The 16,444-nt window shown below is 45.4% G+C and overlaps 1 protein-coding gene across 1 annotated transcript; it reads right to left on the bottom strand.

Moving 5' to 3' along the window:
• Positions 1–1,510: 1,510 nt before the first annotated feature.
• On the bottom strand, positions 1,511–14,979 carry LOC117653709 (UDP-glucuronosyltransferase 2B15-like). The gene is made up of 7 exons (XM_034399556.1): positions 14,760–14,979; positions 13,348–13,680; positions 8,591–8,767; positions 7,719–7,925; positions 6,220–6,439; positions 3,617–3,836; positions 1,511–2,564 (listed from the first exon to the last, which is right to left on the bottom strand). Exons 1-7 carry the CDS (start codon positions 14,934–14,936, stop codon positions 2,276–2,278), a joined length of 1,623 nt encoding a protein of 540 aa, XP_034255447.1. The 5' UTR covers positions 14,937–14,979; the 3' UTR covers positions 1,511–2,275.
• Between the last annotated feature and the right edge of the window lie 1,465 nt (positions 14,980–16,444).

Raw genomic sequence — 16,444 nt, 5'->3', positions numbered from 1 at the left:
CACGACATTTAATGTGATAGATGGGTGGGGTAATGTTTTCTACTCGTCATTCTGGACAAGGAATCTAATTTTGGCGGTACGAAGACCCTAACAGATCTATTTGTGGAGTGAAAGAACGCCTAAAAGTAGCCTTTTTTCGACTAATGAGTTCATCTATGATGAGCACCAGCTAAATCGGATTTCTTGCCCACGCCTCCCCGCGAAGGCGGCCAGGCTGCCTGAAAGGTAGGCAAAAAGTCGCACATGGCCCCTGCCGGTAGGCAACTTTTGCGACAGCCACTCCACCCATTTCTGAATCCGCGCCTGGTCGCAGCTCCGCTCTGTGACGCTTCCTTGCACCGAGCCGAACCCGGCTGCCCCGCTGCTATTGCCCTCGGCCCCTGAACTTGAATCACTATACTCTGACCAGAAAACGAAAGAGCCCTAAGAGCCCTGGGTTCTCGCGGTCGAGGGCTTCCTGCAATGCTATTCAAGGCGGCAGATGCCGTAAACCGCGAGAACTCAGGGCTCTTCGTTTTCTGGTCAGAGTATAATTGTGCGCACTCTTTTACGTCTGTAACCACATGGCGGCTGCTCTGCCCAGGTTCCCGTCTCTGCGGACCCTTCTCGTGAAAGTGCGTGATGACGTGGACATGGACTTTGGCGACTTCTTTCTGGCCGCAAGTCCAGCGTTGGCCCCCTGGTCTTACTGGGCTGGCGATACCTTCTTCTGAAAACATGTGCGCCCACGCCTGGCTCGGCCTCGCTTCACGACACTACTGAGAATGAAAAAGTCATGATCAATACCCAATGTTGGGCGAGGTATACTTTATCACCCAAATTTGGCCGAGGATTGTTTTCTCGCCCAAATTTGGGCGAGGAAAACTTCCTCACCCAGATTTGGGTGATAAAGAATTCCTCGCCCAAAATTTTAGTCAGGATCATGACTCTTTCATTCTCAGTGCCAGCTCTCCACACTGCTACAGGTGGCTGTGCTGGCTCTGGGATGCTGGAAAATTACCAGTAATTCTTCGTTCAAGTTGGAAACAATCCTATGTAAGAAATGAGGTTGTTGACTATCGGATTATTTCGTCATTTTGAAACAAAATACAACACAAACTGATTTGTTATGAACGACTTACAAAAAATAATTGTAAAATTACGATGAAATCACTGGAAATGTTTTACAAACGACACCTTAATAATCATGAGATAAGACTCAAGTCGTCACTTGTTTTTTGGTAAATTCAGGAAACATGACTTTGCCTAATTAGAGCAGTTCTCAGAAAAAGACTACATCACAAGGTATCTTGCTCTTCACAAACTTTTCATTTGTGAAAGCTGCCAGTGATTTCATCGTGATTTTACAAATCATTTTGTGAAACGTTCGTAATTAAACTTTTCGTGTCGTTACCTTAAAATAACTCAATAATCCGTTAATTTACTACATTATTCTCACGAAGCAAATCTTAAGTTTACAAAAGAGGAACCCTTCCAAATAACATGAAGAAAAACTTGTAACTCTCCGAAATGATTATTTTTTTTCATGTATTTCTTCAATTTTTTTGAGAGAGCGTATGTGGCTTGAGAACATTTTATAGACAGTTCATGGTTCTGTTCCTTACTTTTGACCTCATATTTTGACTTGTAACGCCTAACTATACATGAAGTAATGTACTTTCATTGGTGCGCCATATTATTCTTCCCAGGAGGACACCCCCTCTGGATTTGATAGAGGGTTGTTACTATCTGGTAACAATTTTGTCTCCACATTTGGCAAAGCTCAGAAACGTTGCCAGTTGGTACCGAAAAATGTCCGTATACATTTATTAGTGTGCACAATTTGACTCTTTGGTAAGTTATCAGTCTGTAGCTCTGACGGTCAGCACGCATGGTGCAATCCATTAAGACATCGCCCCAGATGTGCGAGGCGTCCTGTAAAACCCGTATATGCTCTCAGACTCGCTATTGGATTTTGGTACATGGTAGGGACATTTTGTCGATAGTACCCCAGGTAATTTGAGCAACAGTTATAAGTACTTTTCGCTTTTGTCCATATTCTCTGCATTCTCTGCATTTTTGCAAAATCTTATCGACAAAAATTAATTCCTAAATAATTTTATGCTTTAAATTGTTTGTATCTACCTGGTTACTGACGATAAAGTCAATACTAAGAGGCTGAGAGTGCACCAATGCATGGGACGGCATTGAAAAGCAATGAAAACGGGTCCAAACAAGTTTCACTGACTGTCCCTACCGCCCTACACCGATGGCGGTTTGGATTTTCAGTGCAGTATCACTGAGTCTTCGCTTTCGATCTCGGAGGCTGCGTGGCGGAAACGATGCGGAGGACCTTCTTGAGGACGGTAGAGACGACCGCCAGGACGGTGACGACGGCGGCCAGGAACACGGCGATCACGTCGAGCAGCAGGTACTGGTGCAGCGGCAGGTCGGCGCTGAGGGGCCGAAGGTGGCGCGCACCCTTGTGCCTCACCACGTACTCCGTCCACCACACCACCTCCTGCGCCGCGGTCCTCGGCCGGTCCGCGTACAGCGCCGCCACCTCCCTGGCCCGCTCCCGGTACCTGTGGGCATCCCAAGCGATGTGTCAACACTGAATTTTCGGAGAGCTGGGCCTTGTGCACTGCAAGAAAAAGTGTAGATAGTACAACAAAAGTACAACAGAAACTGTACAATAAAAGTACAACAGGGATTGTAGAAAGTTCAACGAGAATTGTACAAACCACAACGAACCCTGGACTGCACAGCACTCCTCATGCCGGTTCCATTTTACTTTGTGTATCAATTGTTGTACTTGAAAAGTAAACTAAATTCCTGAAAAAATTTGCCAGAAATATGTGTACTTTTGTTGTGGTTATTTCCTGCAGTGTGGGGCGTGCTCATAGCTGGAAGCTGGATATTTCGTTCCATGCTGGATGCACTGAGATAACCTTACATTGCATTGCATTGAGAATACCAAGAACAATTCAGCTGTCTATAACTGGCTCAGAACAATTATTGTGAATGCTTGCGGACTATTTTGTTCGTAATTGAACGCCAAAATTCCTATGGCCAATTTCTAGGGACAATATTGCAACCAAAGTGGAAACGTTTTCAAGAGTTACCATGGCTTTTAAACAATACTATGAATAGCTGTTCACAAATTTGTCCATCGGAAGGACACATCACTTTGCCTCGAGACCTTGGGAACAAGGTAAGTCTATGGCTTATGGACATATTTGTTTCATTTTCTACAGACTTCTGTTATGGACTTTCTTGGAAACTTAGTAACGGACATTTGTGCAAAATTTAGCGCTATGTAATGCTTCCAAAAATCTGTAGACAAATTTGTTTGTGGTTTGTGATTGAATTCGTCGACATTTGGTAACGTATATAAGCGTTTCGGCCATGGACACAAAACCGTGCGGGGACGCGCTGGTAACGAAATGCCCATAGCTGGTGTGTGTTGACTGGACCCGACACTGATGAAACAAAGACATCAAAATCATACCCTTAGTGGGTGTAAAAGAATTACACCTCTGGAACGTCGTGAATTATCTTCGTGGGCGGGACGTGAACTTGTACTAGATTTTTTTGGCGCCTTTGTTTCATCAATGGAGCGTTGTGCGTGACGTACTTGTTGGAGGTGGTGAACTCGCGGATGGCGGCCAGGACCGTTTCCTTGCTGATGTCCCTGTGGTCGAGCAGTCGCGCGATGCCCAGCTCCTCGTACTGAAGGATGTTGGGACCCTGGTCCGCAAAGACAGGGATGCCAATCATGGGCACGCCCAGCGACAGCGCCTCCGAGGTGCCCATGAGTCCGCCGTGCGTCATGAACACCATCACCTTGGGATGAGCTAAGGGAAGGAGAAACGCACACTTAAAACCCTACAAAAAACGCTTTTCGCAATAGAAAGAGGCTTTGCAGCCTGCGAAGGACATCGTTTTTAATACAAACGATTTTTGTTTGTAACATAAAGGAAAAACCCTTCACAGGCTGCGAAGCAGTTCATTTGTAGGCTTCAGTGGTTTCTTTAGGGGTTCCCAAGAACCCCTATTGTCCGAGGTCCGTGGATTCTCCCCCCCCCCTCTCCGATTTTCAAATAAACAACTCTAAACTATTTCAACCATGAAAAAAAACGAAAATTCCAATTTTTTTCGAAAATTCATCGTGGAAATTTTCCGTAAACGCGAAAAACATAAATTTGCAACAATCGAAAACGAGAACCGTTAATGATATGAAAAAATGGTTCAAATAAAAAATGTGCCACTCCTCAAAACTAAACCTCCTGGCTCATCAAAGTAACAAGAAATCGTATATGTTCTGAGCAAATGGTCAAAACATGAAAAAAAATCTCCATGGCAACGGCATGGTCCCATCGTACCACCCGTCAAAATTTAAAGTCGCCCATTTAAAAAAAAAATCTAAACGCCGTGAAATTTGAAAATGGTAATGCTAACAAATTGCACGGTGTCTCAACGTTGGAACATCTTTAAAGTCTGTCACTACTAAAAAGTTCGTAGCAGAAACGACGCATCAAATTAATTTTCGTGGGTTGGCACCAATATGCTTCCCGTCTGCGCCCTTTCGAAAATCGCGAGGCTGAAAGAACGAACAGGCGCCCATTGAAACTGCCCCTCCATTGTTGCTGAGGTTGGATTGTTTGGCATGCTCTCAAAGGCTGCGGTTGTCTTGTCATGTTTTCCTCGATTTTCAACCAGTTATGGAAACGGGAACACCGTGCAATGCGATTAGCATTGGAATTTTTTCCCTTTCTATTACAATGTCGTTTGTATCGGACGATACAAACGATTTCCTTCGTAGATTGCGGAGGCTCCATTTTCATTGTAGGCATTTTACTGTGTGCCACATGGTAACACCACAAGATACTAATAAGGTGCAGTGGACAAAAATACTGAAAAGGTGCAGTGGGCACAGCGATATAAACACCTCCATGTTGAATTTCACTTAGTTTGGTCATTTGGTACAGCTACATATCAATATAATTTGTGAGTTTGTTCAAGTAAATCTAAAGATGAAAGATCACAGAAACCAAAAGCGCATGTAGAAATATGTTTCGTTTACCGTCGTATTTGTTCTGATTGATCAAAATGAGTGAAATTTGCCGGCGTTTAAGATAAGATTGTCTTGGGGGGAACGCCCAGATAAGATTCTTTGAATAGGGCCCCTCGATGTAAGGTGCTTACTACTTACGAAGAATTAGTTCGTAAATTGCGAATTACTTCTTTGGAAGCTTAGATATGCTCGAAATACTTTGGTTTGTAAAGCCAAAAATAGTTTGTCAAGTTTTCAGAGTGTTGGTTCCGTGATAGCTTAAGACACTTTGAGAAACGAATAATTTGTTGCTCCAATCCGAACAAGACTGCTCTCATACGTAATTATTTTTAGGTCTAGTGTGAGAAGATAATGGTGTTTCAGACCTTTCCGTGGTGTTGTGCGGGAACGAAATCACGGAAAACGGTTGGGTATTTTCATTATAAGGTGAATGGCGGAATATTTTTACTACGTAGAAAATACTCTTAGCGTTATTTTAATTACCCTGAAACCTTGGCGTACACTGCTAATCCAAGTGTGGACCAAGTCCACGCTAGGAAACGTGGACCACGCACGGTCCACACTTGGAAGTGTGGCTGGCCAATGAGGAAGTCAACGCTGTAAAGCGTGGACCACAGCTTGGTTCACGTTTGCCAGGGTGGCCCATTCGTGGTCCACGTTTCCTCGCGTGGATCATTCGTGGTCCACGCTAGGGTGGACTTGGTCCACACTTGGATTAGCAGTGTAAGGAGGGGAAATCTGGAGTTATGCAAGAGCTGGTCGTGGTGGACTACGGTTTCAATAGTCATGGCCATGATAAGATCTGAAAGATTCCCGGACCAGGCAAGGGTCATTTTCGGAATTGAGGTGGCGGGACGGATCACGTCAGTTAGCCACACTGCAAATGGTTCTGCTTTTGATGCGAGGCCATGATCCTCGCGACGGACACATCAAGGTTAGATAGCGGCATGCACACGAGTAGGCCGGTTGGACTATCAACTTTCTCTGAATTCATGGCCGATTACATGACTTGCCATTACTCAAACCATGTTGTCATCGAATTGCCCTTACTAAAAATGAAAGTGAGATTTTAGTGAGTCCGGTCGCACTCTTTCCATCCTCTCGAGCGAAGCAATTTGAACACCTTCATCTTTTTGGAACGTGCCAATGCATGGTGGCCTCACCGAGAACGTCGCTCTGCGGCAGCCAGGCCGCGATCCTCACGTTGGGCGGCAGCTCCAGGCTGGAGTCCTCGTACTTCCAGAGCACGCGCTGCGGCAGCGCGGCGAAGGCGGCGAGCAGCGCCCGGACGCTGCTCTTGGGCAGCGTGTCGGACCGCACCAGCGAGCCCAGCGAGAAGTACACCACGCCGTGCTCCGCCTCGTCCATCCACTTCCGGATCGCCTACAAGTCGACAATTGCTTAACTACTCTACAAATCCAAAAGCGTACATTGTATGCTCTAAGTGGAGCATGCCTGCAAGCACAGCTAGCGCATGCCTGCCAAGCATGCACTTAGTGCATACATGCCATGTACACGCTTCCTGATGCAGAAAACTCCCTATCTCTTATGCACTAGATGCATGGTGCAGTAAGCCTGCACTTGGCAAGGATGCACTAGTAAGTGCATGCTTAGCAGGCATGCGCTAGCTAAAGCGTGCTTGCAGGCATGCTCCAGGTAGAGCATACAATGTACGCTTTTGGATTTGTAGAGTAGGTAAACACTTAAGGCTAAGCCAAAGTTCCCCCTTCTGAGAAGTGGAACGCAAACGCTCATCAGTTCTTGTCTGACAATCGGCATTGCAAGGCTCTCTTAAAATTTCAACTCCTTTGACATTTTTCTCTGTTTTCAATCCGTCTATCTAAATCTCAATTAGGTGATTGCAATTTTGATAAAAACGCTTAAAAGTCTGCAAACGAGGCATTTTATCACAAATTTGGGAAAAGGGCTGTTCTGATGCCACAAACAGGACCTGAGCAGACCACGCGTTGTAAAGGGAACACTTGGAGGGGAATTTCGTTTTTGGTTGCCAACCCTGGTTGTCCGTGGCCAAGCTTGCCAAAGTTTCTGCATTCAAAACGGGTTGTCGATATCGTGGCAAGCAGACTTGCCACCGGATATGCAGTGACATGGTCGAGTATGCGGTTCAGGTTCAATGCCACGGGCTCCACGTCAGACAGTGTGCAGTGGGCCAGAAGCCCGGTGCACACTGTGGGGAAAAAATCACAGTAAATCCTGTAGTGACTAGTACAGCTGTCACTGTAGTTCAGAGTACAGGATTTACTGTACCTTTTTTACAGGATCCACTGTACTTTGTACGGGATTTACTGTACCACAGGAGTGGAGTACGGAATATCCTGTATAAGGTACAGTAAATACTGTAGCCAGGCACAGTAAATCCTGTGTTCTGAACTACAGTAAATCCCGGCAAAAAAATTATCGGGATTCACTGTGGTTTTTTCGCACAGTGCACCGGTGCACCTCCATGGAGGCGGTCAAAATTCCGGACGCGTTTTGAGCTCTAGAATCGCTGAATGAGACTCACACCGAACGACCTCACCAATGGATTGCTCTCCGAACGAGGAATCCATAGGTGGTGACTCGGAAGCTCGAAACGTGTCTAGAGTTTTAGCCGCCTTCACCGGTCTTCTGGCCCACTGTGTTGGTGGTTTTGCAGCCGCACCGGGGGGATGTTGCTGACGTTGGGCTTCTCTCTGATGTGGATGCCGGCCACCTCGATGACGTTGGGGTTGCTTGGGCGCGCCGGGTTGATGCTCACGTGCCGATTCACCATGACCAGACTGGTGTTCTTGATGAGCTCGGATATGGGCGGCGTGTCCTCGCCGAAAAACTCCCGCAGCACTATGTCGCTGGGGTATTCGAACCACCACTGGAAGAGCACGGACGAAAACGTAAGTACGACGCATTCTGTACAAACTGTGTCCAACCACCCACTGTGGCAAAAAGCTACGGAAAATTCTTTAAACAGCTCGTAGTAATTCTCCTCTCCGTAGTCCTTTGTCAATATTCTCCGTAGGACCGTACAGTGTTCTCCGTAGTCTTCCAGAAAATTGTGACGACCTACGGAGAATACAGTAAGATCCTACTGAGAATATTGATAAGAGAGCTACGGAGAATCTAGAACAACAAAAAATTAACAGAATTTTCCGCACCTTTTTGCCGCAGCGCCTGCTAAAGGCACACTTTCACGAGTTTGGATTCACTTTGTTCCCATGGCATGTAAGCTGTTGTTGTTCGTGTCAGTTGTCTTCTGTAAACAGTGTTATGCCATAATGCCCAATGCCACCTCATTTTCGATTTTGTTACTTGGTGGATGCACATTTAGCGAAGGGCCGTCCATTCATTTCATTACGTTACGCACTCCCCCCCCCCAAAAAAAAAATAATAATAATCACAAATTAAAAGTGTGAAAGCTGGTTCAGCCGTTGTGAGATTGCGCCGCCACGCAAAGTAGTTCCACAAATAAAATCAATTTGAGATTTAAAGTCAAACGAATTATTAGTAGTAGCCCAGGCAGGATTAGCAACCACCGACCTTCACCAGAAAGATGTTCGAAAAGTATGCGAAGACGTTCCGGCACCTCTGCCATAAATTCATTCTGCCGGTCAGGGCTTCATAGGTTGTAACGAGGTAGGAAGGGTTGTCTACTGACCCCATCCTTTCGTGAATTTGACTGAAGTCGGGTTGCGTCGCGATGCTGATGAGAGGAACCTGAAAAAAGCAGCCATAGTGAAATTCCTTTTTTTTAAAAAAGGACACATCCACCAGCACGCCGATGAGTACTAGACCAAAAAGCACTGAAATCAGTTCCCAAAATCATCTTGTTGAGAGGTTGTGACGCGGTCGTAATTTATAAAACTCAATCCATTTTGCATTAACGAACTAGAACCGAAGCGTAATAGACAGTAATATGTGACCGGTTTTTGGTAATGGAAGCGCGGGTCCATCCAAGGGTCCGGCCCCCGCGCGGGGTATGGCCGGGGCTGCTTTCAGGCGAGGGGGAGCAGAGGCCCGAGGCGGGCTCTATCTGCAGGGTTGTTTTGAAGGCTCGTTTTCAGCCTTGTTAAGCTCTAGAGGGGCAAAAACTTGGGCTTGGATTGAAGCTAGAGTCTTGAACTATGCCCCTGTTAATTTATTGGCTGAGCGATAGCGAAGCCTGTTACTCCAGTGCGGTTGAAAAGTTTTGTCTGTCTGTCCGTCTGTCTGTCTGTCTGTCTGTCTGTGTACACTACTCCTCCTGAACGGCTCGGCCGATCTGGCTGAGATTTTGCAGGCTTATTAGGTATATTCTTGGCTCGGCACACGCGAAATTTCACTATCCTAGCTCAACTAGTTCAGTTTTTATAGCCGAAAAACACCTAAAAAACGGCGAAAAATCGAGTTTTCTGCAGGTAGATCACCTCTGTCTTGAAGAAAGGGGGGTCTGGGGGGCGGAGCCCCCCAGCCCCGACAAGTTAAAAAGTTACAAGGGTCAAGATCGTGTTATCTGTATATGAAGCAACTCTTTCTAGAATAAAGGGGGGTCTGGGGGGCGGAGCCCCCCAGCATGCAACACGCAAGAAGTAACCGACGGTGGACAAGCCAATGCCTGCCGAAGGCAGGCTAGCGCCGCAGGCCAAGGTAGGTACGCCAGGCGCGGATTGGAGGAACAGGCCGCGAGATATCGCGAAGCCTGTTACGACAAGACGCGGCCGAGCCAAGAATATACCTAATAAGCCTGCAAAATCTCAGCCAGATCGGCCGAGCCGTTCAGGAGGAGTAGTGTACACACACAGACAGACAGACAGACAGACAGACAGACGGACAGACAGACAAAACTTTTCAACCGCACTGGAGTAACAGGCTTCGCTATCGCTCAGCCAATAAATGAAGCAACTCTTTCTAGAATAAAGGGGGGTCTGAGGGGCGGAGCCTCCCAGCATGCAACACGTAAGAAGTAACCGACGGTGGACAAGCCAATGCCTGCCGAAGGCAGGCTAGCGCCGCAGGCCAAGGTACACTGGTAGCCAACGAATGTGACATCACATTCCTTTGAACGTGAAAACTACGATGTCAGATTGAACGTGACAAACAGAGAAAATTCATACTCAAACGAATGTGACATGCCGCACCGCTTTGTCACATTACTTCGGGTGTGACACGAAATCAGCAGGCAAACTGTCACATTAAAACGAATGTGACACATGGTACCCATTGACATACATCGTGTCACATCCAAACGAATGTGACACCCATATGCTGTCACGTTCGTTTGAATGTGACATGCCCTAATTGTCACATTCAAACGAACGTGACACGCCCCGGACACGCCATAAGTGTCAGGTTATGGCGTGTCACGTTTAATTGAATGTGACAATTCGGGCATGTCACATTCAAAGGAACGTGACAGCGTATGGGTGTCACATTCGTTTGAATGTGACACGATGTCAATGGGTACCATGTTTCACATTCGTTTTAATGTGACAGTTTGCCTGCTGATTTCGTGTCACACCCGAAGTAATGTGACAAAGCGGTGTGGCGTGTCACATTCGTTTGAGTATGAATTTTCTCTGTTTGTCACGTTCAATCTGACATCGTAGTTTTCACGTTCAAACGAATGTGATGTCACATTCGTTGGCTACCAGTGTAGGTACGCCAGGCGCGGATTGGAGGAACAGGCCGCGAGATATCGCGAAGCCTGTTACGACAAGACGCGGTCTGCCGTATACCTACCTTGTTTTAAAACATTATGCATCTATGCACTAAATTGTGATGTAAGGGAGGGTGGGGCAGTTTGAAACAGAATTTGGAATTTCGTTATTACAAGGTAGGTTTACGCCAGACCGCGTCTTGTCGTAACAGGCTTCGCGATGTCTCGCGGCCTGTTCCTCCAATCCGCGCCTCGCGTACCTACCTTGGCCTGCGGCGCCAGCCTGCCTTCGGCAGGCATTGGCTTGTCCATCGTCGGCTACTTCTTACGTGTTGCATGCTGTGGGGCTCCGCCCCCCAGACCCCCCTTAATTCTAGAAAGAGTTGCTTCATATACAGATAACACGATCTTGACCCTTGTAACTTTTTAACTTGTCGAGGTTGGGGAGCTCCGCCCCCCAGACACCCCTTTCTTCAAGACAGAAGTGATCTGCCTGCAGAAAACTCGATTTTTCGCCGTTTTTTAGGTGTTTTTCGGCTATAAAAACTGAACCACTTGAGCTAGGATGGTGAAATTTCGCGTGTGCCGAGCCAAGGACATACCTCATAAGCCTGCAAAATCTCAGCCAGATCGGCCGAGCTGTTCAGGAGGAGTAGTGTACACACACAGACAGACACACAGACAGACAGACAGGAAAAATTTTTCAACCCCACTGGAGTAACAGGCTTCGCTATCGCTCAGCCAATAATCGTACTGTTGGTCTATATGCTGCGTGTTTGCACTAGATTACTAGAATGATTCGTTATCTAGACTAGAAAACGCCCGCAGACGCTCACAAGTTCGTTCAACGTTAATAATAAGGTGAAACTCCAACCCTTGCATCTGTTTCAAACTGCCCCAGGCCGGGGCAGTTTGAAACAGCTGTATGGAAGTCAACACGGGCCAAGAAGAGCCGCGTACACAACTCAAATAGATTCAAATAGACTCAAATAGACGTTGCCATGCAAGTGCTGACATTTTGACGAACTTTTTCAACATTTTTAATAATTATTTAAAAGCCAAAAAAGCACTTTTTTTCAAAATGCGAATTTTTTAAATGATACTCGTTTGGTATTGTCGTGTGTGCTAGTTGTAGCAGTGTGCTTTCATGTCTGTTTTGTATTTTAAACTGTAAATAAGAGTTAGAACATATATGATTTAAAATTATATTCTGTAGGATGTGTCAGTAGAAATATTAAAAATATTTACATTGCGGTACATAATGGATAACATAGAGCTCTTGTTTAAACAATTTAAAGATACTACCAGTTAACAGGTTATTCATTTCTATACAATATTTGAAAAATCAAACGAACGTCCGAACGAGGCCGAGCTAGCGCCGAAGTCGGCACAAGCTGAAGAGAGCCGAGGCCTGCCCGAGTCGCCCTTTGTGACGTGGCAGGCGGGGAGGGATTGTCGCCGAGGAGGAGGTGCCATTGTTTAAGCCCAGGGCCGCTGGCGCTGTACGGGGGAGGCATTGTCAAATTCCGCGCAGGCTGCGCCTCATGGCCACACGCACCAGCCCGCCCCGGCGGCCAGCCCCTATTATATTGTTAGGATACGGGCTTGGTTTCTGGACTCGAGAGTAAAAGCACGCTGACACCTTCATAAGTATAGTAGTTTTAAGTATGTTTCAAGTGTGGTGAAGGTATCATCTGCTAAAAATTGTATGGCAATGGATTCGTCTCAGAGAGACGAACAAAAGTTGTGAACACACATTACTGTTTTTGAGTTGAAATAAAGGCCGTTTTCGACCCGCAAAGTTTACAACATACAACAGTCAGTAAATTTTGCATTTTGATGCAAGTCACGGGTCAAACATACGACGTCTCCATTGATGCCATCTGGAATTACGAACTTCCATTATTATACTCGCTTTCCACAATATAAAACGTTTTTCCCAGTGATATTGCTGTGTTTCTAACTGCCCCAGAGGGCACCATTCTAGTTGCGCTGCTCCCCGCCGGACTTGGTGAGGGCTACGTCAGTGTCCAAGGGTGCGTTACGCTTGCCTAATAAGGTACTAAAAGATGAATTAAAAGCGCGGGGCATGATCGCTTACTAGCGAAACCCAGACGGAAACTCCCGTGACTTCGAAATTTAAGTTTAGGCCAATTTCAATGTTACCGAAGTTTCACCTTTTTTCCAAGGCCACTAAAGTGCACCGTTGACGACCGTGTCGATCGCAAATCAGTAAGATCATGAAAATAGAAGATTGTGCACACTCACATTTCCTTCGGCAGCCCTCATTGCTTTAATATTAGTGTTTGTTTCAAACTGCCCCTGTTTCAAACTGCCCCACCCTCCCTTACATTTATGATACATGGCTTTTGCACGAAATTGGACATGCACCTGAAACGCACGAATCCATGCGCAACAACACACACTTTCGTGAAAAGTTGCGCACAAATCCATGCATTTTGAAGCGTATGCTCAATTTTGCGCAAAATTTCTGCCCAAACAACTACGTCGCAATTTAGTGTGCTGTTTGTTTTTAATTTCTTTAGTTCTTCACGCAGCGATGAGTGAAATGATATTCCTACACGCCGTGAGATAGTATTTCGTGTGACGAACCCTTGTATTCCCTGTATTCTCCGCCTATGACAGATTTACAGTAAAGTACCTGCATTTTGTGGGCGACGACGGAGAAGCAGTCCGTTCCCACTATTTCGGTAAACACCACGTCGAATTTGCCGTAGGCTCCGCTCATGATGTCCTGGAACTGCTTGGTTTGGAACACTTTCCGGCAAAGTTCGGCACCAACGTTCTGCCGGATTAGGTCATATAGGCCGACCCTCGTTAGGGCAGTTAGTTCCTCGAAATTCATGGTGTTGACCAGGGATGGAAGCACCTTCGAGAGGTCCACGTCGGTATAGTTGGAGCGAGGTGTCTTGAGCGGGTAGGGGCTGAGGTCGACCACCTCGTGGCCACTGTCAACCAGCGCATGTAGCGTGCCCTGCGATGACATCAAACACAGCCCTCAATGGAAGTGCGCACTTTTGGCATCATAAGGTTATGCCTTCGAAAGGGCAACTTTGCCTAGAAGTTTTACATCAATGCACGCCGCTCTCTTTTAAAGATTCAAGCCGTTCCAGAGGCGTGGATCATTTGATCCATGAAGCGGAAGAAGGGAGTAACTTCACTTATCTCTAAATTGAGTTTTAATCTTATTATTGTGCTTCAGGATAGTTTGCATCTTTTCACCAAATCATTTGACTCCATTCCCAGCAGTGTAGGAGAAAATCCGCATGGAAAATGGATATATCTCAACTTGAACCCTTTTTACGGTCTAAATTTCATCGGAAAATGGAGTCAACTCAATCGAAGACCACATGACTCCGTTTCTCAAGATAGCAAAAGGAGGTAACTCAACTTAAGTCTTTATGAATCTAATCTAAGAAGAGCCAACTCAACTTAGGTCTTTATGAATCTAATGCAAAAAGAGTCAACTCAACTTAACTCCGAATTCATTTTAAAAAATAATGGGAAAAGGAGGTAACTCAAAAAATGCTCCACAGCTATATAGACTCTACGCAGACCTCAGCTCGACTTGAGTTGTCTCCATATTTCTTCTCATTTGGGAGAACTATGTAAACATGGTTCCTTAGTTCATTCTAAGGTATAGATTTAAATCACAGTAACCGTCTCCAGAGTGATGTTATACTTTTGAAAATTTTTACAGTTATTACTGATGTTTTTTAGACAAAAATGCAACTATATCATTCATCTGAATGGATTTAGTTTTCCCTGCAAACAGTTTTTTGTTTCTACTGAAAAATGATGAAAATTGAGTTATCCCCTTCTTCCGCTTCATGGATCATTTACGCCCCGAACAGGCATAGTTTTGATGCCTTTTCTTCACTACCGAATGGTACTCAAATGTATGATTTATTTAACACGTTTAGACGTTGGCCCTTATATGAACCCTTTTTAAGCTTCTCAAATAAGTTAAAAAATCAATAGTGGGTCACTATTTTCAAATAATGCATATTTGGAATTTTCACAGTGCATCTACCACGTGCCGTTAAATCGTACCTTGAACATTATGTTGTGGCTGCGAGCTTGAATCGGAAATATGCCCAAAATTCGCAAGGCGTCGGCGGGAGGGGCTACCGCTACAGCGACGAGTAGCACTGCAAGAGCCACACGTGCCATGGTTACGTTGGAACAGGCCACCCGATCGTCAAGGTTCCGAAGACTGCTCTTGTACATTTTCGGTCAGCCACTTGAAGTGCGTCTGGGCAGGTTGGACACCGCGGGCACGAGCAGTCTAGTCTGTTATCTGTCCCCTCTACAGCACCTTACTTTGTTCTCGTCTCAATCGCGGTCTCAATGGTCTGTCATCTAATTTTGACCCAGTTAAAAACAATGGAAGTGTACGCCAGACCGTGGCTTGTATGAGGCTTCACGATGCTGCGCCAGTTCCGTGAGATTGCCATAAATGGTACTTACAGTATCACCTTTGGGTTTACAGTGTATGCATGTCCTAGAAAGGGGTTCTCTCTGAATGTGGTGTGATATTCATTGCTCCGAAAGGTTCGATGAGTTATAGAAAATGCAACCGAGTTTCTGGCCAAAATAACAATTGATCAGGGAATGAAGATATGGGGCAACTACATGGAGGCACCTGTTGAGGTAGGTTTTAAACTTGTGTCCTAACAAAGGTACAATTTTTTTATTCTGCAACATTAATGGTGCTTTGAGTGCTTCAGACACCCATGTAACAGGAAAATTTCTGGTCGGAATAAAAAGAGATCCTGGAATGAGGCTATGGGGCAACTACAAAGAGACACGTTTGTGATGGTAAATTTGAGCTGTTGAGATAGTAGATTCTCTCCGCTAAAAAAAATATTCATCGTAACAGGCTGAGAGTGTGGATCTGATAAGTCAACATGTCAAAGGTTCTCACTTGCAAATGTGAAGGCGCCACCTGGCTTTTTTCTGTTTTTCAACTATTTTACAATTTTGGGTAAGTTTGGAAAAAATCAAAAATTCTTTTTCACTCTTGATACTTTTAGAGGGGCTTCATATGACTCCTACGACACCCAGAAAAGTACTTACGACCTAACTCACAACACTTGTTGCCTTCCAGAAACTGTCCAATCCGATGCCCGATGAGATCTGATGTTGTTGGGATAGTAGAATCTCTCCGCTAAAAAAATATTCATCGTAACAGGCTGAGAGTGTGGATCTGATAAGTCAACATGTCAAAGGTTCTCACTTGCAAATATGGAGGCGCCACCTGGCTTTTTTCTATTTTTCAACTATTTTACAATTTTGGATAAGTTTGAAAAAAAATCAAAAATTCTTTTTCTCTCTTGATACTCTCAGAGGGGCTTCTTGAGACTCCCACGACAACCAGAAAAATACTCATGACCTTACTGACAGGACTGGTTGCCTTCCAGAGGCTGTGCAATCCGATGCCCGATGAAAGCTGATGATGTTGAGATAGTAGAATGTCTCCACTAAAAAAAAAACTTTGGATCTGTTAAGTTAACCTAACAAAGGTTGTCAGTGGCCTCTTGTGCTCAATGGGCCAACCCAATGCAGGCGACTGAAAAACGTTGAAATACAAAAAGGCAAAAGACACATTTTGTAAAAAAGCCTGCATCAAATTTGTCTCAGCTTTCAAATTAACCGCCTTTGCTCTCTGCTGGTGATGAAGTGGAATGAACTTTAATGAGGCGAAAGTGTCTTCTTGTATCGGAGACGAAAAGGAG

This window comes from Thrips palmi, unplaced genomic scaffold (assembly GCF_012932325.1).
Source record: "Thrips palmi isolate BJ-2018 unplaced genomic scaffold, TpBJ-2018v1 HiC_scaffold_8, whole genome shotgun sequence".
NCBI lineage: Eukaryota > Metazoa > Arthropoda > Insecta > Thysanoptera > Thripidae > Thrips > Thrips palmi.
This window is presented reverse-complemented; position numbering and strand designations above follow the sequence as displayed.